Here is a 23,302-nt window from a genome sequence, read left to right as displayed (position 1 = left end):
TTATTTGTAGGAAGTCATTACACTATCTTTCCTAATGGAAGCCTTAAAATTGTTAAAGTGAGACAGGAAGATGCCGGTACTTATACTTGTATCGCTCAAAACCCAGCGGGTACAGCTCTTGGGAGGACCAAGCTCAAAATTTATGGTAAGTTATTTCCAGAGATGTACCTTCAAAGGGGTTTTCTGAGAATTTTACGTTGATGGCCAATCTTCAGTATAAGCTTTTTAAGATCTGACCATCAAACTGGTCCATACCAATAGACAATGTTCTTAGTTATGCAACAATTTAGTCACAGAGTTTTTCAGTGCTGTTTGACAGGAGAGCTGACCATACAATGCGAGCACCTCCAGGATTCTCTGCTACTGAATGAGTGCATGCAGCAACTGTACATGGAGACACCTAGTGGCCCAATGTATAAGGTTAATTAAAAGATAGCTTAAAATAAAATGGGAATATAGTGCAAAACAGCTCGCAATCACAACCCCTGTTGATTTATTTTTTAAAAAATTGCAACACTGCCTCTTTAAATATCCCCATAGTGACTTTTAATTTGTTGGTAAGTATACTATGGAGGTTGTCAGTCTCTAATGCCTGAAGCTGGTGCAGCTCGGCTATAACAATCAACTTTTTCAGCTTTTTAATCCTAACAATCGTCTGTAAATCTCTAGAACCACCAGCAATAAAGCCACTTGGTCGAGAGTACACCGTCTCTGTGGATGAGTCCGTCACCATGCTGTGTGAGGCCTATGGGTACCCCGCACCTGAGATCAGCTGGCGCAAAGATGGAGTCCCCCTTTCTGGACAGAGAATAATCAGTAATGGAGCTCTGCAGATAGTCTTCGTGCAGCCGGATGATGCAGGCCTATACACGTGTGTGGCCGAGAATATAGCCGGCTCCGTCACTTCTGACATGACCCTATCTGTTCTGAGTGAGTATTATATCATATATATCCAATGGTAGTCAACAATTTATTACTCTATTGGCTATATTCCAGACCAGCCACCACATTGTGACTTGTTCCTATACTTGTACAGTCTCGGGGGAGATTTATCAAACATGGTGTAAAGTGAAACTGGCTCAGTTGCCCCTAGCAACCAATCAGATTCCACCTTTAATTTTCCAAAGAGTCTGTGAGGAATGAAAGGTGGAATCTGATTGGTTGCTAGGGGCAACTGAGCCAGTTTCACTTTACACCATGTTTGATAAATCTCCTCCTGTACGGTCTATACGTATCCTTAGTGTATGGATTTTCCTTTCATCCTCTATGTCTCTATTACGTTTTCAGTTCCACCCCAGATTATCAAAAATGCTAAAGACTATGATGTGACTCACGGTTTCCAAGTGACCATTCCCTGTACGGCCTATGGAACGCCCATACCGACCATATCCTGGAGAAAGAACAATGTGGCCATAATAGATACAGATGGAAAATATGAGGTTCTCACCTCCGGGGAATTGGTCTTGCATGATGCGGAGGTAAATGTGTTTTCTGCAATTTTTAAAAAATGATGGTGCGATATTGTAGAAATGGTGAAAAATGTAGCTGTGTGCAGAGTTACAAGTGAAAGCAGAGAAAAAGAAAAATTAATAAGATTTTAATTTCCTGGAGTCCGTAGGCAGCACAATATGTGGGTTATAGCCCCTTAGGTACAATCAGAGACGGGTTCATTAGCAATAAATCAATTAAATTCCATGAAAAATGACTTTTTCGGAGGGGGGATTCCGACCTCCGTTTCCCTTGCCGATCTCCGTATTGGGCCCCTGGCTTCTCTATTATGAAAAGAGTCATGGGTACAGCACGTAGCTCTATTCATTCCTATGGAGCCGTCAGAAAGAGCTCAGTACAGCGCTCTTCCGTATTATTCGGCTCTGAATAGAGCTGTGGGTCATGTGGTGTACCCGCGGCTCCTTTCATAATAGAGAAGCCGGGGGCCCCGCAATCTCCAATTTTTTTCCTGGAATACCCCTTTAAGTATGCACACTATAAAGCAGATTCCTAGAGCAGGAACCAGTGTATCTTTGAGGGTATGGGCACACTAAGGAATTCTCGTAAATAAATTGCCGCAGATTTCGCCGCTCGTCCCCGCATGCTCCCGCTTCACTCTTTGCCCATCCCATAGACTTCATTTTATGGTCAGCCACTTTCCGCCATCTGCCCAAAGAATGAACGTGTCCATTGTTTGAGCAGACGGCGGAATCTGCCTGACCATAGAATGAAGTCTATGGGATGGGCGGAGAGTGAAGCGGGAGCATGCGGGGACGAGCGGCGGAATCTACGGCAAGTTATCCATGAGATTTCCTTAGTGTGCCCATACCCTCACATAGCAATTACAAGTAATCAAGGGTGGGAAGCTTATGCTCGCTACGAACTACAGGAAATTAAAATTTTGGCAAGTAAATTTGATTCTCCTGATCGTCTTATGGCACCACAACACGTTACTTTACAGCAGCCTTTGGCTGCCCAGGCATGATGGAAGTTGTAGTTTTACAATAGCTGGCGGGACGAAAGTTCCTCATCCCTGCTCTAGAAGGTCCCTGGGCACATTTCCCGTTGTATTACACAAAGTATTTCTGAATTGTAGATGGAAGTTTATTGTCTGTTTGTTTCCCTATTCTTTCTTGTAGCACAAAGATGGCGGTAATTATACATGTACCGCTATCAATGTTGCTGGAAAGGATTCACACACGGTAACTCTAGTGATCCACTACGCTCCAACTTTCACTGAACTGCCCTCTAATGTGTCACTAAATGAAGGAGAAAGGTTACGGTTATCATGTAAAGCAGTGGGAAACCCTTCCCCTAAGATATCCTGGGCTCACAAGGATAGAATAATAGCAGGTAAGTGACCATGATGCTGTTCATATTTGTAGCATTATATTATTTTGGGATTCAACTATTTCACTATTACCCTGATTCAATGCCAGGACAAGGATTGTCCAGAATTAGAAAAGGCATTTCTACTTTCTTGCAAAAACAGCACCACCCCTGTCCTCAGGTTGTGTGTGGTATTACAATTCACCTCCCTTCACTTCAAAAGAACTGAGCAGCAAAACCACACACAACCTGAGCATAGGGATGGCGCTGTTTCTGGAAAAAAGCAGCCATATTTTTCTAAGCCTGGACAATACCTTTAAATAGATACCTTTTAAAATGTGCAAATCAAAAGCATAGGAGATTATGTTTCAAGGGTCACTACGTGGTGTAGGTCAGAATACATGTTTTAAAGTATGTCAACTTTTAATGTGTACCCCCAAAAAGTGAAAGTTCTATTTAAAATTGTCCTGGATTGGCAAAAAAAGGTTCATTTAAATGGTAAATGTCCTTTCAAACAACTCCAAACAGTTTGTAGGTTCAGTAACATATTTATAATTAACAGACCAGGATAGAACACAGGAAGTAAGGGCGGAGCTTAGCTAGGGCTAGGTGTGGAGGAGATGAAAAGAGCCTGTAGTTGCAATATGTGAGCCTGCCTGCTTACTGTAGAGGATTCACACTGTCCCTGAAAGGTAAATCAAGGCTTCTCCTCTAATACCAGCAACAGTTCAGTGCCATCTAAAGTAGTGTATCCCTATAGGGACAGTCTGTTCAGTCCAGTGCTCTTTTACCAGCACTGCATTATGATGTAGCAGAGAGGAATAGGTGCTGTGCTGTAGTTGGTCAAATAACTAATGGAGGAAGTAACTTCAAGCTTGATAAATCATGGTTATTAGACAATGCATATTACAAACATTTTCTGATGCACCATTCATTTCCTTCAGCACAACCCGGACCTAGTAAACTTCTGACTGATTTGGTGATTGAACGTATTCAAAAAGAGGAGGATGGTGCATATACCTGTATAGCAGAGAACACAGTGTCATCAATCAGCACCACAGTATATGTGTTTGTGAGAGGTAAGACAACCATATGGGGATAGACATTACACCGCTGGGTTACTGGAAGCATATAACTAAGGCATATTAGCTGATGTGCATCATAGGGGTTATATTTGTGGCAGAAAGTTATAAAGATTTGTAAATGACTTCTATTTAAAAATCTCCAGTCTTCCAGTACTCATCAGCTGCTGTATGTCCTGCAGGAAGTGGTGTATTCTTTCCAGTCTGACACAGTGCTCTCTGCTGCCACCTCTGTCCATGTCAGGAACTGTGCAGAGCAGTAGCAAATCACGATAGAAAACCTCTCCTGTCACAGACAGAGGTAGCAGCAAAGAGCAAAGCACATTGATATATCCTTTTCACTCTAATGTTTGTGTAAACCAATAGAAAACTGCCCTTTAACATGAGATCATTAGACGGCATATCTGTGCTTATTATATTGTTTATTAACATTTTTTTTCCTTATAAATTTAGAGCCTCCAGTTCTGGATGGGATCCACCCTGTCAATCAGACGGTGGCTTTGGGCGGCAGTATTATATTAAATTGTATTGTGAAAGGAAATCCGAATCCTAAAGTTCAGTGGATCAAGAAGGGAAATGATATTCTGTATAATAAACGGTTTAGGCAGTTCCGTAATGGCTCTTTAGCGATTTATAACACTAAGGTAAGCCTGTAAGACAAGGTAGGTCTATATGATTTCATGTATATTACATGGGCGACTAATCTGCCTGATCAGGCCAGGAGCCTAGTGAGCAGCTTGAAATGCATTGGGATACATGAAAGCTGCTGCAGAAGAAAAAAATATACCCCCTCTCTATTGAGAACACATGGAAGCTCAGTGGAGCCCAGAAAGTATAGGGAGACGGGCGGGAATAGTAGAGCAAGTGTTTGGCCAATAGCTACTGGAAGTGTATGGGCGGCTTTATGGCTGTCGGGCAGCTTTTTCTACCCTTCCATTCATTGATCACTTTGTTTGCACAGAATGAAGATATCGGTGAATACACCTGCATAGCGACAAATGATGCTGGAGTTTTGGAGCACACCATTACATTGTCTCTGCAAAGTATGTTTTTTGTATATATATTTTATATGAAAGATAGTGAGAGTAGAAAGGTTTTATATGACCTATATAACTTACTATATGATGCTCAGGGTATGTACAGTATAAAGCTTTATGGTCATGGGAGAAAACAAAGCTTTCAAATGGAAACTCTATTTATTAAAGGTCATGAAGGTTCCACCCTGTAGATTGTAAGCCCTCATGGGCAGGGTCCTATCAGAGTAAGCCCTCATGGGGCAGGGTCCTATCAGAGTAAGCCCTCATGGGGCAGGGTCCTATCAGAGTAAGCCCTCTAGGGCAGGGTCCTATCAGAGTAAGCTCTTGGTGGCAGGGTCCTATCAGAGTAAGCCCTCATGGGCAGGGTCCTATCAGAATAAGCCCTAATGGGCAGGGTCCTATCAGAGTAAGCGCTCATGGGCAGGGTCCTAGCACAGTAAGCCCTGGTGGACAGCGTCCTATAAGAGTTAGCCCTCATGGGCAGGGTCCTATCAGAATAAGCCCTCGTGGGCAGGGTTCTATCAAAGTAAGCCCTCATGGGCAGGGTCCTTTTAGAGTAAGCCCTCATGGGCAGGGTCCTAGCACAGTAAGCCCTGGTGGACAGAGTCCTATAAGAGTAAGCCCTGGTGGACAGAGTGCTATCAGAATAAGCCCTCATGGGCAGGGTCCTATCAGAGTAAGCCCTCATGGGCAGGGTCCTATCAGAGTAAGCCCTCATGGGCAGGGTCCTATCAGAGTAAGCCCTAGTGGGCAGGGTCCTATCAGAATAAGCCCTCATGGGCAGGGTCCTGTCTATCAAAAGTTATAGTTATTAATCCAAAAGTAACTACATCTAAACAGAAGTGTAGTAAAACATTCTCACTTAGTGATATTAATTAAGACCTGTTATATTATATTGATTTTCTTTCTTGTTCTATGATACCAATTTCTTCATCCGTTCCCTTTATCTACAGAACCTCCCATCATAACAATCCATCCAGTAGACACCACAGTGAACGCAGGCACAACAGTGGTTCTGAATTGCCAAGCAGAAGGTGACCCCGAACCTGACCTTGTCTGGTCCCGCATGACCCGTCCGATCTCTGGAGACAATCGGTTCATCATATTATCTAATGGATCTCTACAAATTATAGCAGCTCGCAAGGAAGATACTTCTGTCTATGAATGCAGAGCTACAAATATCATGGGGGCGGCTGTTGCTAAAGCATCTTTTACTGTACAAGGTAATTGCCAAATATCTCACAAGACGTCACCCTCTTAAGTCAGAATGAAACCTTAAAGGGGTTCTCTGAAGATTTTTTTTTTTTTTAAATCAACTGACAGAAAGTTATATAGATTTGTAATTTTCTTCTATTCGAAAATCTCAAGTCCTCCAGTACTTCTAATTAAACATCTCAAGTCTTCCAGAACTTATCAGCTGCTGTATGTCCTACAGGAAGTGGTGTATTCTTTCCAGTCTGACACAGTGCTCTCTGCTGCCACCTCTGTCCATGTGTGGAACTATCTCGAGTAGCATAGGTTTTCTATGGGGATTTGCTGCCGCTCTGGGCAGTTCCTGACATGGACAGAGGTGGCAGCAGAAAGCACTGTGTCAGACTGGAAAGAATCCACCACTTCCTGCAGGACATACAGCAGCTAATAAGCACTGAAAGAGTTGAGATTTTTAAATAGAAGTAATTTACAAACCTGTATAACTTTCTGACCTTGTTGATCTGAAAATTCTTTTTTTTGGGAGAACTCCTTTAAAGGCATTGTCCTGGCATGGCAACCTGTTAGGGCATATGGCCATCATAAATGGGGGTCCCCAATCTCTGAACATTGCATAACATTACATGACACAAATCTCTGTTTTCCAGTGCACGGCGGGTTTTCGGATTGGCTACCATGGCAGTCCTGCAGCGTCACTTGTGGCCAGGGAGTGCAGAAGCGTGTACGACTGTGTGACAACCCTGCACCTGCAAATGGCGGCCTCTACTGCCAAGGAGAAGAGTCAGAGAGCAGAATCTGCCAGAATAAGCCATGTCCAGGTATAATGGCTCCATCAATTTCTGGAGTTCTAAAGTGATTTGTGATCATCTACAGATAATAGTAAAACCGTATTAAAACCGTAATGTATAATAATACTTCTCACATCTGCCAGAAGTGTCTGGTAGCGGCTTACCCCACATTCCCCTACACATTTGAGATAACTGAGCACGTGTGTAAGCAAGGAGGAGTTATTAAATAGCTGTTGCTAGAAAGGTATAATTACTATAATTAAAACCGTACCACAGAAAAATCTTTCGAATTAACTGGTATCAGAAAGTTATAAAGATTTGTAATTTACTTCTATTTAAAAATCTCAAGTCTTCCAGTACTTATCATCTGCTGTACGTCCTGCAGGAAGTGGTTTATTCTTTCCAGTCTGACACAGTGCTGTCTGCTGCCACCTCTGTCCATATCAGGAACTGCCCAGAGCAGCAGCAAATCTCCATAGAAAATAACTTTTGAACAGCTCCTGACATGGACAGAGGTGGCAGCAGAGAGCACTGTGTCAGACTGGAAAGAATACACCACTTCCTGCAGGACATGCAGCAGCTGATAAGCACTGGAAGACATGAAATACTTTTCAAATAGAAGTAAATCACAAATCTATATAACTTTCTCACACACTATAAAGTAAGTCCAATACTATGAAGTTTTCTTCCAATATGGTGACATGAGGAAAGTAAGACTATCGGGGGATAAATATCAGTGGTTAGTTGTATGTCCAGGTGTGAATTGTGCGTATAATGATGTTCTGCTTTGCTTTAGTGGATGGAAGCTGGTCGGACTGGAGTCCTTGGGAAGAGTGTTCAAAAACATGTGGCAGTGGGAAAAAAACAAGAACAAGGACGTGTCATGTTCCTCCAGGCCAAGAAGGAGGGAAGTCCTGCTTAGGGAAGGCTGTGGATACTATAGTATGCAATACTGAGCCTTGTCCAGGTAGGTCTTATAGGAAACGGACTGTCTGTAGAGTGGAGTGGGAAGGCTGTGGATACTATAGTATGCAATACTGAGCCTTGTCCAGGTAGGTCTTATAGGAAACGGACTGTCTGTAGAAAAAGTCACGGGAGTGGAAGATATGGTTAGAGCCATTGTTGCAGAGCCTGGTTCCTGCTATGCCGCTCCAGTCCACGCTGTGTGGCCTCTTCAGGTTTAGGGACATGACGTAACAGGCGCACTCAGCCAATCAGTTGCGAATCGCTGCCACATTATATCCCTGAACCCAAAAGAGGACTGGAGCAGCTTAATACTGCCATCAGCACTTGGGCCAGGGTGGTAAGTATTTTTTTTATTAATTTACCTTTAGCCCAGGCTCACAGCTTAAAGGGGTTATCCGGGATCAGAAAAAAATAAATAAACAAAAACTGCGCTCCCCCCCCCCCCCCCCCCCCCCCGTCCTCAGGTTGTGTGTAGTAATACAGTTTATCTCCATTCACTTAAATGGAACTGAGCTGCAATAATGCATCCAAACTGAGGACAGGGGTGGTGCTTTTTCTAATTCTGGATGACCCCTTTAAAAGAGTCCTTCCCGGACAACACCTTTAAAGGGTTATGCCACTCAAGCATAACTTTTGATATGTTGCTGCCCACGGTGAGACTAACAATTCCTTCCATACTTGTTATTATCTTTTTAGTCTCCTTCCCCCAGTTCTCAGCTGCTGCTTTCTGCTGAAGACCCAAAAATCTGCAAGTGAGCTTTTCTCTCTGTCCCCCCCCCCCCTCCCTTTTAAAAAAAGGGCTAATGTACACAAGTTTCTGGCAGGCTTCATCTGCAACATTTTATTTTTTGTAATGGTGGAAGGGTTTTTCTAAAGTCAAGTTGCTAATGAACTCACTTTTATTATCCCTCACGTCATAAGTTGCAGATTGGGACTTGCTTACATCATCTGTCTCAGAAGGGAGGGGGGAGGAGGGGGAGACGGAGAGAAAAGCTCACACACAGATATTTGTGTTTTCAGCAGAAAGTAACAGCTCAGAACGGGGGGAAGGAGACTGAATAGATAATAACAAGTATGAAAGGATTTGTTAGTCTCACCATGGGCAGCAACATATCAAAAGTTATGTTTGAGTAATATCCCCTTTAAGCCTTACATGTGTGTACTATACCAAGATCATCCACTATTCCAAGTGCAAGAAATAACACTTTTACCAGTTTCTGGCTCCAGTTCTGTATTCAGTCTGATAAGTACACATTACATAGTCATAGGACAATGACTTTACTATTGTTCTTTTCAGTTGATGGTATATGGAGCTCCTGGCAGGCCTGGGGAGCGTGCAGCAAGACATGTGGGAAGGGAACGCAGAGCCGTATGAGAGCGTGTAATAATCCTCCCCCCTCATATGATGGAGCCCCTTGTGAAGGTCCAGACACTCAGACTCAGATCTGCTCGGACAGACATTGTCCAGGTACAATCACTTATGCTCGTTCATTACATCCGATCTTTTCCCCCAATATTTTATTTGGTCCTTTTCTCTATAAAATAATAAAGGTTTCTTGGAGGGAGACCTAGAACTGTGATTTTTACACATTTTTTTTTGTCTGGAAGATCACACAAATTTCTTATTCATTACCTCTTTTTTTAGGTATTGATGTTACATATTTGTTATGGTGCCCCCTGGTGTTCTTTCAATTCTACACCTGGCATGTCCAGTGCTAGTGGTCACTCGTGCTCAGTATCTTCTTACTATCACCTGTCGTTGTTTTAAAGGGGTACTATGGAAAAAATTGTTTTTAAATCAACTGGTGTCCAAAATGTTTTACAGATCTGTAATTTAATTCTGTTTAAAAATCTCAAGTCTTCCAGTACTTATCAGCTTCTGTATGTCCTGCAGGAAATGGTGTGTTCTTTCAGACACAGTGCTCTCTGCTGCCACCTCTGTCCATGTCAGGATATGTCCAGAGCATCAACAAATCCCCATAGAAAACCTCTTCTGCTCTGGACAGTTCCTGACATAGACAGAGGTGGCAGCAGAGAGCCCTGTGTCAGACTGGAGAGAATACACCACTTCCTGCAGGACGTACAGCAGCTGATAAGTACTGAAGAATTGAGATTTTTTAATAGAAGTAAATTACAAATCTGTATAACATTCTGACATCAGTAGATTTGGAAAAAAAAACACCCTTTTAGGCAGCTGTCATGCAGACCAGCCTATTAGAATCAGCACACTAGACACATCCAATTAGATGGATGTTCCGAGACGGAATTATAACACTAAAGCCAAGCATGCCTACCATGTGCTGCCACTGACAGGCTGCCTCTCGAGTCTTTTCTACCATTCAGCTTGGCCCTTATAGACGCTCTTCAGTTCTGCTGTGTAGTTCTTTCTTTGTTGCTATCCCCACCTCCCTGCAGCTTTTATGGCTATCCTTCTCCTAGCTCATATATGTCACATTTGTGGCCCTCCAGCTGTTGCAAAACTAAGATTCCCATCATGCCCGGACAGCCAGAGTTTGGGCACGCTCTTACAGTGTTCTTACAGGGATGATGCCTGCCCCTAATACCTCTGTGTTCTACTCATTTATTTAGTGGATGGGAAATGGTCGGCCTGGGGAAGCTGGACATCCTGCAGTCTATCATGCGGCGGTGGAATGCGACAAAGGTTCAGAGAATGCTCCAATCCAGCCCCGCAATATGGAGGCCACACATGTGAAGGACAGGAGTATGAAAACGAATTCTGTAATGGGGATCTGTGTCCAGGTGAGCTTCCATTTTGGATGTTACAACTTTCATTTAAACTATTAAACTCAAGAATAACTTTGTAAATGAGAATGTTTCTATTCACTGACAGAAAATAGAGACCTTTAAAATCATAAGGATTTTTTTGCTTTTCATTTGTGTCATAGACTTTATATGAAGTGATGGTCAACTATCTGCTGCTCCGTTAGTTATGGTTCCCCTTTCTGCTCATTAGATAGGCTCCGTCAGGTTGGATCCCCATGATCTAGAATTTATCGTCCATCTAATGGATAGGTTATAATTGCTTAAAGTGACTCTGTACCCACAATCTGCCCACCCCCAACCGCTTGTACCTTTGGATAGCTGCTTTCAATCCAAGATCTGTCCTGGGGTCCGTTTGGCAGGTGATGCAGTTATTGTCCAAAAAAAACAAAACTTGCAGCCCTGTGCCAAACTGGCGTGGCTTAGAGTGTCTGAGCATTAGGCTGGCACACCCTCTCCATCCCTCCTCCCCGCCCTCCTCATCATTAGAAATGCCCCAGGCAGGTTGTATCCTATTCATCACCTGTGAGAACACTGCACATGAGCTGGATTGTTAAGGCACCTGTGCAGTCTTCACTACAGAGGAATAGGAAATATCCTGCCAGTGGCATTCCTAAGGATGAGGAGGGTGGGGAGGGGGGACGGAGGGGTGGTGAAAGGTTAGGGCACAGATACTCTAGGCCACGGCAGTTTGACACAGGGCTGCAAGTTTAAAAGTTGTTTTTTAGGACAATAACTGCATCACCTGCCAAGCAGACCCCAGGACAGATCTTGGATTAAATGCAGCTATCTGAAAGTACAAGTCGTTTGGGGGGATAGATTGTGGGTACAGAGTCGCTTTAAACTTTTAAAGGGGTTGACCTGAAGATGGTTGACGCCTTCTGCTCCCCGACGCTTACGTCTTGCGAATCTACGTTTTGGAAGTGAGGTCTTATTCACACACCCCGTAAAGTTGTCCATAATTGCAGATCTGTAATCACGGATCAAACCGAAGCAATCTAGTACTGTTCACATTTCACGGAAACTGATGCAATTACAGATGCAAATACGGATGATTTTCCTCAGCTTAGAAAAATTACTGAACGTGTGAAAGAGGCCGAAGCTTTCAGAGATGTGGAGGGGGCAGGAGCATAGCCTGACCAGTCTTCAGCCATCTTATGCTCGGCGATCTCAGCGATCCCTGGATAGTTTGTGCAGCCCCTTAAACTCATGATTGTCAGCTACACATCCTCTGGTTACATGAGGCCATGTGCAGATGATGAAGAGTTTATTAGCCACCAAAAAAAAACAATTAGCCAACAGCATTGGCCTATTGTTGGCCCTTTTACAGGCTTATCGACAATGAACGTTTCTAGGAATGCACTTTTCCTGGATAATCGGCCAATGTTAAAGGGCCTTTAGCCTATGTGCAGGTGATGGATGTTATGTCAGAACAATCTGTCATGGATCCAAGTCCTAAAACTCAGTGCATTCCCTTGCATTTTCTGCTATGGGTTTTCTACTTGTATGACAATTATTTGGCTGAGTATTCAATGGATGAAGACCCATTCACTGAAGCGAATTACTTCCAGGCTACACATGACCTTTTCCATGTCAATAAGCTATTTTTAAATCTGCATTGGACAGCTCTGTGTCATGTAACGTATGGATTCCCAATGAACACAATGGAATTCCATCAGTTTTTTTCACCAAGGTTACGATGGAAGACAACATGGTATTACGCCATATACTTACACTAAGATTTAACTTTTCATTGTAGTTCATGGAAACTGGGGATCATGGAGTTCTTGGGGAGCGTGTAGCCGTACCTGCAATGGTGGACAGATGAGGAGATACCGAGCCTGTGATAATCCGGCTCCTTCTAGCAGTGGCCGAGGCTGCACCGGTGCTGACTCTGAGATACACAAGTGTAACACCAACAAGTGCCCTGGTAAGTATGGACTAAAGCTGTGGTACTCTACTCTGTCCTTTCTTTTCTTCCCCCTTTTCTTGACACATAAAATGTGTAATATGAGCTGACCAGCTTTGAAAAAAAGGGAGTCAGTCCCCAAGGCTGCTTCCCAACCTACCAACAGTCCTAGGGAGAGACACGTGACTTAGGGCTCTATTACATGGCCGATCACTAATGTAAAGAGCCGATCTGTTAAAGGAGAAGTCTGGCAGATTATAAAATCCTGCAGCCGGCAGGAGCAGGGGGGAAATTGATTACAAGTATGAACTTACCTTTCCCCATGCCCATGGTGAGCGATGGGACCGGCCTCGGGACTCCCGTCAGAAGGCCTTTTTCCCCGAGTTGTGATGAAGTCACAACTCGGGAAAAGGTCTGTCCTGGCTGATGAACTGGCCAATCAGTGACTGGAATGGCGTCCCGTCACAGTAACTGACTGGCTAAGTGGCCTGTCATATCAGCGCTGAAGATCTCCGAGCCTGGCAGGGGTCCCAAGGCCGTCCTGCCACTCAACGCTGTTACAGGGGGAAGTATGGTGCGTTTACACAGAGAGATTTATCTGACAGATTTTGGAAGCCAAAGCCAGGAATGGATTTGAAAAGAGGATAGATCCCAGTCTTTCCTTTATGACCTGATCCCTGTTTATAGTCCATTCCTGGCTTTGGCTTTAAAGATTGGTCAGATAAATCTATCTGTGTAAACGCACCATTAGTGCTAGAATCAATTCCCCCCTGCCAGATTTTATAAGCCGGACTTCCTTTAAGCTCTCGTTTACAGAGCCTATATCACAGCTCGATGATCATGCAGCAAGGGCTTCACGGACATCAATAGCGATGTCCGTGCAGCCCTTGCTGTGTATAGCAACTAATAAAGTTCGGGGTAGCATGAAACATGTGACAGGTTCCCTTTAAACTGCAACAAATCCAGCTAGCTCACTGTAAGCTCCATGTGACAGATACTTATAGCTGAGTGTATGACGAGGCTCAGAGCTGTCACCCCTCTCAATAGATTGCATTTTTCATATACTTGATAATTGTTAGAAATAAGGAAATTGACTATATGCACATCCGTCTACAGACGAGAATACAAAGACTTACTGTTGTTGTAATGGTCACACAACAGGTCTTTCGCTCACATGATAAATAATAAAAAGTCATTTTTTATGATTTGGAAGTCTTCCAGGATTGCCATTTAGTGACTACTTCAAAATATAAGAGAACTGAATAAACACGTTTGGTCCATTACATTTCTGACAAATAAGAGAAACCTGGGAAAGTACAGGGAAGATGCCGGTAATGTTGTGAAATACAGGATGATGTGCTTAGAAGCAAAGATATGGCTGCATATTCAGCATATTCATTCAGTATAGACAGGTAGATTGGTTAGCAGCACTCAATGTCAAGCAGCAGTTGCAAAAGCAATTATTATTTAGGCTTCATATAAAAAAGATCCGATCTAAGGGCCCCATATAGAAATGTTCTAGAGAAAAGTCGGCCTAGTCTGCATATTTTCCTGGACTGGCTGACTAATGTCTATGGAGGTCTCCTAACTTTCCGCAACAGATGGGGAAAGAAGGATTAGGGCCCTATTACATGGATCGATAATCGGTCGATTCGGCTAAATATCGCTCCATGTAATAGCCACAACGATCAGCCAATGATAACGATCATCAGCTGAACGTTTTTTTTAAGGTCCAGACCTAAAATCATTGGCTAAACTGTTCATACATTACCTCTCCACGTTCCCGGTCTCCTCCTACCTTCTGTTCTCTTCCCGACACCGCACGCTGCAACTTCTCAATCACTGCCTGGGATCACCACGACCAGTGATTGGCTGAGCGGCCTGTCAGCTCAGAAAAGCTGCAGTGTGCGGTTTCGGGAAGAGAACAGAAAGTAGGAGGAGACCGGGAGAGTGGATAGGTAATGTAAGAACAGTTTAGGGCAAGGGCTGCATGAACATCATTAACAATGTCTGTGCAGCCCTTGCTAATCGAGCGGTGTAATAGGCTCAGTAAATGAGCGCCAACCTAGCAGATCGGTGCTCATTTAAATTATTAATCGGCCCGTCTAATAGGACCCTTAGTTAATCTATAATATTTCCTATTTCTACAAGATACACAAGACTGTACTTGGTGCCTTCAGAGACACTTACAGAAAAATCTCTGGTATTTAGTTTTGTACGCTTTTAGTACCATTGTATGTGCAGAGTCGTAAATCTTGTATATTGTAATATTCTTTGCAGTTGATGGTAACTGGGGTCCCTGGGAAGCGTGGAGTAAATGCTCTGCTACATGTGGTGGGGGTCAACAGATTCGAACCCGTGTGTGCAAACATCTTATGGAATCTAACAGTGTACGCTCCTGCCCGGGGGACTCCACCCAACTACTGAAATGTAACGTCCAAGCGTGCCAAGGTGAGAACATCTACTTACTGGTATCTGTATACAGTATGTGTATGGACTGATTGTGAAATAAATCAATATAGTAAAATATATTTATAATCCTAGCAATTCCTAATTTTATTTAGTCTGTCTTACGCTGGATTCACACTGCAATTTTGCAGTCTGTTTAATACACAAAATTGATGAAAAACGGACATAAAAATGGACATATTTGTGTTTATCTGTTTGAGTCAGTTTTTCCATTGACTTCCATTTTAAAAAAAAAAAACGTATCAAAACAGATCAGTTTTATTTGTGGTTGACCACGTTTTTATGTACGTTTAAGTAACCATTTAAAACGGATCCGTTAAATAGACTGCACAAATGCAGTCTGAACCCAGCCTAACACTACAATGAGAACTATGAGAAGTAAATAGCATGAGGATCTGGTAATTCTTTTCTGGGTTTACAAATCCCATATTGGCCATACCATTGCAAACTTACGAATGTATTCATGAGAAAGAGGAACTTTACCTTGTGCACATTCATCCAGTACTAGGGATTTTTTGTATATTGTATAAACAAGTGACTACTGTCGATGGACACCCCAAGGAAACAATGGAGACTTGGTACGTGAGACAAACTACGATTTGGATATAGAGTAATTCTTTATATAAGTCCAACGGCGATCGGCCATTTCTTTTGGCCACCATCTTCAGAATATGGCTAGAAGTAAAAAAAAGTGTGTGTGTGTGGGGGGGGGGGGGGGGGGGGGGGGGGGCTGGTGTACGGTGCTAGTCAAAGGATTCCTCAATTTACCCAACTTGGGATGGTCCATGGTACTTTTGAACAGGTTATTTACAGATTATGGTGGATTAAGTGCTTCCATCTAGACATGAAGTACAGTATATTGTCAGCCAGCCAGAATAGATTAACATAACACTTGGACTGTGTAGACCCTATCTGTTGAGGTCCTGTCGAGCCATATCTCTGATGCTGGAATATGAAAGGACCTTAAAAGACATCGATCACTGTTAGAAGCCAACATGGGCAATACCCTGCATACCTTATAAATACACAAATGGACTTGAAAGTGATGGAGATAGAAAGAAGAGTAGTAGACTGAGATAGATAACAGCATCTGGCCTCCTATAGATGGGAACAAACTGACTGGGAACAGATCACACAGTTTTCCTCCTGTCGTAAAACCATAAAACAGGGGTGTTGTACTCAATGGACTTGTGTGGATGGACAGCTGTCCGCAGAGATGACAGCTGTCACTACACTCTGACATAACAATGAGTGCCCGGGACCCAAGGAGTCATCGAAAGGACAAGAAGCTATTCTAACTAAAGGATGCCACCTACAGGAATGGGTTAGCCTCTACAACGACGTTGTCCACAGATTATAAATTAGCTGTTTGAATGGCTAAGACAGTAATGAGGATTAAAGCTGAGCAAATTTCAAGCACGTTCTGGTTCATGCAAACCCGAGCACATGGCATTTGGTTAGTGGTGGATGTTGAAGTTGGATGCAACCCTAGAGAATCCAGAAAAACATGGATACAGCCATAGGCCATAGTCTGTATCCATGTTTTCTTGGACTCCCTAGGGCTGCATACAACTTCATCAGCCATCGGTAATCAAATGCCGTACGGATGAACCTTAGTTACTCAATTCTATTAAGGTTGAACAATGTTTCCCTTTTGTATACATTTATATTATCTACTTTGTAATAAACCCTAATAAAGGAAACCTACCATTCCTTTTATGTTAGTAGAATTTTTTTTTTTTTTTTTTTTAATCAATATAGACGGCAGTCAGCCACCCTGCCTTTTCAAGTAAGGCAAAAAGGTGCCAAAAAAAACATAGTAAACTCATAGTAAATGTGGTACACATCATAAAAGCCGAACTTCTCCTGATTTTGCACATTGTTGTGTTTTTGTGTTTTTCTTTTGATCATTTACTAAAGCTAAAGGAGAAGTCCGGTGGATTCTTAAATCCTGCAGCCATCAGGGGCAGAGGGGAAATTGATTACAAGTACTGACTTATATGTCCCCATGTCTGCAGTGAGCAGCAGGACTGACTGCGGGACCCTCACCAGGCTCTGGGATCTCTGGGACACATCACCTCGCTGATGGGCTGGCTGCTCAGCCAGTCAGTGACTGGGGCGGGACGCCGTTCCAGTCACTGATTGGCTGAAGGGACAGTCCATCAACCAGGACATGCCTATTCGCCGGGGGTCCCCAGGCCGGTCCCACTGCTCTCCGCGGGCACAAGGAAAGGTAAGTAAATACTTGTAATCAATTTCCCCCCACCCCTGCAGGATGCAGGATTTTAGAATCCGCCAGACTTCTTCTTTAAAACAATAATTCTAACAATAAGAATAGGATTTTATGATCATGCGCATGAGATCCACTGGTGACTATGACATGCTTCACTTTCCTTCTTCCATATTGGTAACTCCTGAATAAAATCATTGTTTGGTTTTATGCTAAATCTTTCTTTTCTTTTATTTAGGTGGCGCCCAGTTTATTAGAGGGACTCTAGTGGGAACCATCAATGACGTTGACTTTGGCACTTCATTTCTCAATGGCACAATAAGCAGCTCCCGTGATTCACAAAGTATGATCCTAAAAGCACAATATAACAACATCCCAAAAAGTCTGGGTAAGAGTTCATAGTATTTATAATGCAAAGGACTACGAAGCCTAGGCCGACCCATTGGCCTAGTAATAGGAATTGGGAAATTTAGGTTGAAATGAATTGATGTCTCATGTCTACTTTTAAAAAGATTACCAGATTTGTAAAAAGTTCTTGAGTAGGGCTTGCTGAATAGGATTTATTAGGTATTAGATGGTACTATGTAGGGGAAGTAAGACAACCTCAAGGCAATGCTCTGTGCAGTTTAGAGCAGAGAGAGAAAAAGAATCTTATTTCATCTGCAAAATGCATGGAACTGTTCATTCAGAGATGGGTATGGTAGTTAGTGATCAGAGATTCTGTTCTGTTAAGCATAATGCCCAAGTGTAATGTCTATTCTAATACTAATATGAATGATAGACATCAGGGGAGCCTCAGTATCACTAATGTGGAAGGTAATTGGTAATATGTAGCTGAGCCAGGAGCAGCTTGAGCAGCCCTGCAGTTCCTGACCTAGCCATTGGTGGCAGCAGAGGGACTGTGTCACCCCTTACTGCTGCCAGACTATGTATTAATGGAAAAAATTTACATTTACTTAAATAAAGTTAAATGACAAAGTTATTATAAATTATATAGGTTATTATGAGTTTATCATAAAAATATTTAAAAAAAAAAAAGATAATTGTTGCCGTAGTACCACTTTTAGTGCTTCTTTATTCTTTTTTTTTTAATTAGAAATAATTTTTTATTAATTTTAAATTACATGTACAAGGAACAAAATTCCAAACAATTAAACCCACCATATTACAAAACACCCATCTGCCCCCCTCCCCAACCCTACCCCCACCCGACTCCGCACCAAGGAGGCAAATTTACTTACATCACATAGCACTCCCTATATAATCCCTTTCACCCAAACCCAACCCCCCCCCCATCCCAACAGAGAACATGCACGAAAGAAAAAAAAAAAGGGAAAGGACCTCATCCCCTTACTTCACACACTCATATCGCTTCACACACTGACCCCATTCCGCTAGACTAGGTGGCTGAGGGGATATCCATCTTCTCATAATCAATAATTTCGCACAGAATAGCATTTTCAGCAGGCACTTCCTCTGCTTCCTAGTTATCCCCGCGGGTAGTCCCGATGTATCCCCCAGAACAAACAAACGGAGGTCCTCTCCTAGGGACAAGCCCATAGCCTTATTTATCTCCTGGGAGACCCCGGACCAAAGCTGACCCAGCTTCTCACACGACCAGAGCATATGCACAAAGTCTCCCACATCCTTTTGACATCTAGGGCAAAGATTATCAGTTCTTTTTTTAATTTTACAAAGGAAAGAAGGAGTATAATATAGTCTGGGGACGATGTTAAACTGGATCAGCTGATGGTTCACCGAGGGCGCTACTTTTTTGATGTTACAGTAAACTGATAACCAGTTCACCCTCGTCCCGATATCCCTTTCCCAGGCACTCTGGCTCCCAAAAACCCATTTCCTTTCTAAAAGGAAGCATTTATACAATATTGAGACCCCTTTAGATCTACTACCCAGCCCTCTTAACTTATCCAGCATTATATTCGCTCTGAGCCTATATTCCGTCCTTCTAAGATCCATCCCTAACGCCCTAGAGAGACGCAGATAATCAAACCAACGGGAGTCTGCAAAGCCGTATTCTGCCCTGACCTGTTCCCAAGTTTTAATCTTCCCCATAACCACCATATCTGTTATCAGCCTCAGGTCGCGCCCAAATATTCCATGAAGAGCCTCTAACTTCTTAACCTCCACCAGCTTTCAGTGGTCCCAGAGAGGAGAGAAGCTCAGGAAACCCTCCAGCCCCAAACATTTTTTTATTTCCCGCCATGTTCTAACCAAGGCGACCACCATCGGCCAGTCAGCTCTTACTCCCCTCTCCAATATCCCGGCATCAAGGGTCTGAAAAATATCTAAGGAGGCTTCCCTTGCCCCCTCCCCTAATTGGGAAAAAAAAGGATTGTCTTTCCAGTTCAAAAGCCAAAAGGCCTGAGAAGCCAGGAAGTACAACTCCATGGACGGAAGGCCAAGCCCGCCCCTATTCTTAGGTGCTGTCAATGATTCTAACTTTATACGAACACGTTTGCGCCCCCAAATTAGAAAATTCCAAATATTCCTCATCCTCTTAAAGACCTTCTGGCCTACCCAAACCGGGGCGGCCCCAAAAATGTACAGGAATTTGGGAAGAAAGACCGCCTTCAGTAACACCAACCGGTCTGCTCTAGAGAGAGGCAAAGTATGCCACACCTTCACCTTATCCTCTGTCTCTTTTATCAGCGGAACTAGATTGAGGTCACTGAAAGCCGCCAGGTTCCGAGAGACCCGTATCCCCAGGTATCTAAAGGAGTCACCCCTTCCCAGAACCTGAAGCTGCGGGAAGGACAAATCACCCTCCACGGCCAGTTGCATTAAAACCGATTTTTTTCCAATTAATCCCAAGGCCCGAGTACCTCCCCACCTTCTGTATCAACTCAATGATTCTGGGGATAGCCGTTACAGGGTCTCGTAAGAACAAGAGCATGTCATCTGCGTAAAGGGACACCCTGTCCCCCTCACCCCTCGCCCCAAAGCCAATTATATTCTGATCTAATCTAATTAAATTGGCTACTGGCTCTATACTAAGGGCGAAGAGTGAGGGGAGAGGGGGCACGTGCTTCTTTATTCCATATAAATGTTTCAATCCTTTTATCATATCTAGGCCCTTCTATGAAAAATCTTGCCTCCATTTTGAATCCTATATATTGGACAGTAGCAAGAGAAGTCGAGGAGGCGGTAAATGGATTCACACTTACAGGGGGTGAATTTATTAGAGAGTCTCAGGTGGAGTTTGCAACAGGTATGTCATTGTTAATAAGTTTTTGTTTAGTTGGATGCAAGCATCAATGCTATATAAAGGTAACATCACATGGCTTATTTTCAGCTGATTTTTCACGTAGAATTTTTTGAGCAGAAAATCGGCACCATTTATATTACAAATGAAGTGGGTGAAAATCAGCCACATTTTATTGAAAAAAAAAAGCACAAAAAAAATCTCTGCAGAAAGTGAGTTTTGGTGTTGCAAGTGCTGCCGATTTGTGGCTCCGTGCCATAAAGTCACCAAAGAGCTTGATGCCATTTACAGCTCATCAATGGATGCAAGCCATTCTTATTCTTTGTCTACCACTGTAAACCCATCACCACTTTTTTCAGGATTTTCAATAAAAAAAATATATTATTGGGGTCCAGGGTAGTTTCAACAAAAACTGCACCAATTGCATTGATAATTATACCTCAAAAAGTCTGCAACCTTATTAGAAAATAAGGGCAGTAAAGGAACCTTCGGGGACTATAAGTGCTGGAGGGATATAAAGTAATAGATTTCCAGTCTTTATCTCTCCTCTTCTGATATTTTATCTGATCATAAATAAGGTTAAAAGACTATTCAGAAGAGGAGAAATAGAGGCTGAAGACTGATCCCACCAGGCTGCCTCCAATGATTTGACTATGAACAGCAGCCATCCCTATAAGTGAAAACAAGGCTGTAGAAGAGAAACAAAGCAAAATATTTACTAAAGACCTATAGAGAAAAGGTTGAACTATAAGAAATAGAAATCAGAAATGTAAAACAAAATACATTCAAAGGTTTCCGTAGCCTTTAATCTTGGAGATGTCATCATGGACTAAAATAAAATTTAAACGATGACAGAGAGACTATGGTGAAAGCTATATTCTCATCTAACCTCACAGGTGAAGTCTTGCGGATCACTCACACCGCCCGTGGCCTGGATGCTGATGGCTTCCTTGTTTTGGATACCGTTGTGAGAGGATATGTTCTCCAGCTCCAATCATCTAATGACATCATGTTAAAAGTAAATATGGAAGACGTATACATTTCTTCCCATAATATTTAGCAGACATTATAAGCATAGTTAGATTTCATGAGCCTGAAGACATATATATGTATAATTTTAGGATTACACAGAGGATTATGTCCAAACAGGTCTTGGACATCTGTACGCCTACTCAACAAGGATGTTCTACTTGGACGGAGTCAGTGTACCGTATGCCTGGAATCACACTATCAGCTATGATCCCAGCCATGGCAAGATGCCTTTCATGGTGGAGATTTTACGAGTATCTTCTGTGGTATCCGATTACAACCCTGTGGAAGAAACTCTTAGCTTCGGGATGCGTGCTTCCATCTCCAAAGGTATGATGTGTTATATATAGTCTCCGGGACCTCACACACTGTCCTCATGACCTGATGGGTAAGGAGAATAGTGTTCTGATGGTGCTCACGTCTGCTCTACGTGATGCCACACAGAGCTAGAGAATAACTTTGGTGCGTATCACAACAGGTATCTAATCACAGGCACAGACTGCCAATCAAGCCAGTCTGTGAGGGCTCGATGACTAGAGCTGCCATGTCCCCTCCGCTGTGACTAGGCACCAGTCATGGTGAACAGCATTGCAATGCTATTTTGCTAACCTTTTCATTTTCTGGGCCAGTGTGTGGGGAACACTCTTGATGTAGGCTATACGTTTAGGTTTAGTGTTCATTTAAAGGAGTCATGTTCATACACAAGGTTAACACTTTACCAATGATATACCAATAAATAGCAAATGAGTGGCGAATTTTCAGGTCTGCACCCAAACTCAAATTCGGCATTCAACTTCCATTGGCTGTAGAAGTTGGATGCAGCCCTAGGGCGTCTTAGAACACATGGATTCAGCCATAGTTTGCCAAGTTTCATCATCACTAGTCCTGAGAAACTTGCTAGGGATCAATAAATTAAGGTGTCGAGAAGCCCTAATACCCAAATTGCCAGTCCACTACTAGATCCGAGGTTCAAATGTGTCCATCCTTTACTTCAATTTTGATAATCTCAAAGGATAGAAAATCCATATATTCTTGCAACAATCAGTAAAAGTGTATATACTAAACACATTGGGGGAGAGTTATCAAACATGATGTAAAGTAGAATTGTCTCAGTTGCCCCTAGCAACCAATCAGATTCCACCTTTCATTTTCCAAAGAGACTGTGAGGAATGAAAGGAGGAATCTGATTGGTTGCTAGGAGCAACTGAGCCAGTTTCACTTTACGCCATGTTTGATAAATCTCCCTCATACTTTTTAACATGGGAACCTTACAATGAATATAGATTTTATTCAGCTTATTATCATTACAATTGGATTTTCCATCGTTGGCTTTTTGTAAATTTTTGAATTGCATGAACTAATATAGTTTTGCTTACCAAGCTTTTTTCCCCCCCTTATAGGTGATGTAGACAACCAGTGTCCCCCTGGATTTAATTACGATGTCTCTGGGCTTTACTGTGAAGGTAAAAAATATCAACAAAAAATATATTCAATATCATTGCATTATCTATCTATCTATCTATCTATCTATCTATCTATCTATCTATCTATCTATCCTTTTGTATTTGTACTAAGAAGGTCTTAGTACTCAGTAGTCAAGCTGTACTAATAGAGAAGAGGGTTCGCAATATACTGCAGTACAATAGTATTGAAGTTAGTATTTAAAGTTTTTGCTCCCCATGAGTTTAGGGTATACTGCGCTGGTTGGATGAGAAGTCTTAAAGAACCAATCATTAGAATTTTCTTTTGGCATGTTAAAGAG

At 42.6% G+C, this 23,302-nt stretch overlaps 1 protein-coding gene across 1 annotated transcript in view; it reads left to right on the top strand.

Annotated features, from left to right (window-relative positions):
- HMCN1 (hemicentin 1) overlaps positions 1–23,302 on the top strand; it is a 195,371-nt gene that overhangs the window by 155,862 nt on the left and 16,207 nt on the right. Inside the window, exons 80-98 of the mRNA XM_069967438.1 lie at positions 11–145; positions 670–930; positions 1,288–1,478; positions 2,628–2,841; positions 3,762–3,896; positions 4,353–4,543; positions 4,861–4,942; positions 5,890–6,159; positions 6,793–6,963; positions 7,730–7,900; positions 9,197–9,367; positions 10,489–10,659; positions 12,440–12,610; positions 14,870–15,040; positions 17,527–17,676; positions 20,380–20,517; positions 21,408–21,529; positions 21,633–21,870; positions 22,941–23,003. Of these exons, the coding sequence (XP_069823539.1) occupies positions 11–145; positions 670–930; positions 1,288–1,478; positions 2,628–2,841; positions 3,762–3,896; positions 4,353–4,543; positions 4,861–4,942; positions 5,890–6,159; positions 6,793–6,963; positions 7,730–7,900; positions 9,197–9,367; positions 10,489–10,659; positions 12,440–12,610; positions 14,870–15,040; positions 17,527–17,676; positions 20,380–20,517; positions 21,408–21,529; positions 21,633–21,870; positions 22,941–23,003 (3,216 nt within the window). The remainder of the gene's footprint in view (positions 1–10; positions 146–669; positions 931–1,287; positions 1,479–2,627; positions 2,842–3,761; positions 3,897–4,352; positions 4,544–4,860; positions 4,943–5,889; positions 6,160–6,792; positions 6,964–7,729; positions 7,901–9,196; positions 9,368–10,488; positions 10,660–12,439; positions 12,611–14,869; positions 15,041–17,526; positions 17,677–20,379; positions 20,518–21,407; positions 21,530–21,632; positions 21,871–22,940; positions 23,004–23,302) is intronic.

The sequence above is a fragment of the Dendropsophus ebraccatus genome, chromosome 4 (assembly GCF_027789765.1).
Source record: "Dendropsophus ebraccatus isolate aDenEbr1 chromosome 4, aDenEbr1.pat, whole genome shotgun sequence".
Taxonomy (NCBI): Eukaryota; Metazoa; Chordata; class Amphibia; order Anura; family Hylidae; genus Dendropsophus; species Dendropsophus ebraccatus.
This window is presented reverse-complemented; position numbering and strand designations above follow the sequence as displayed.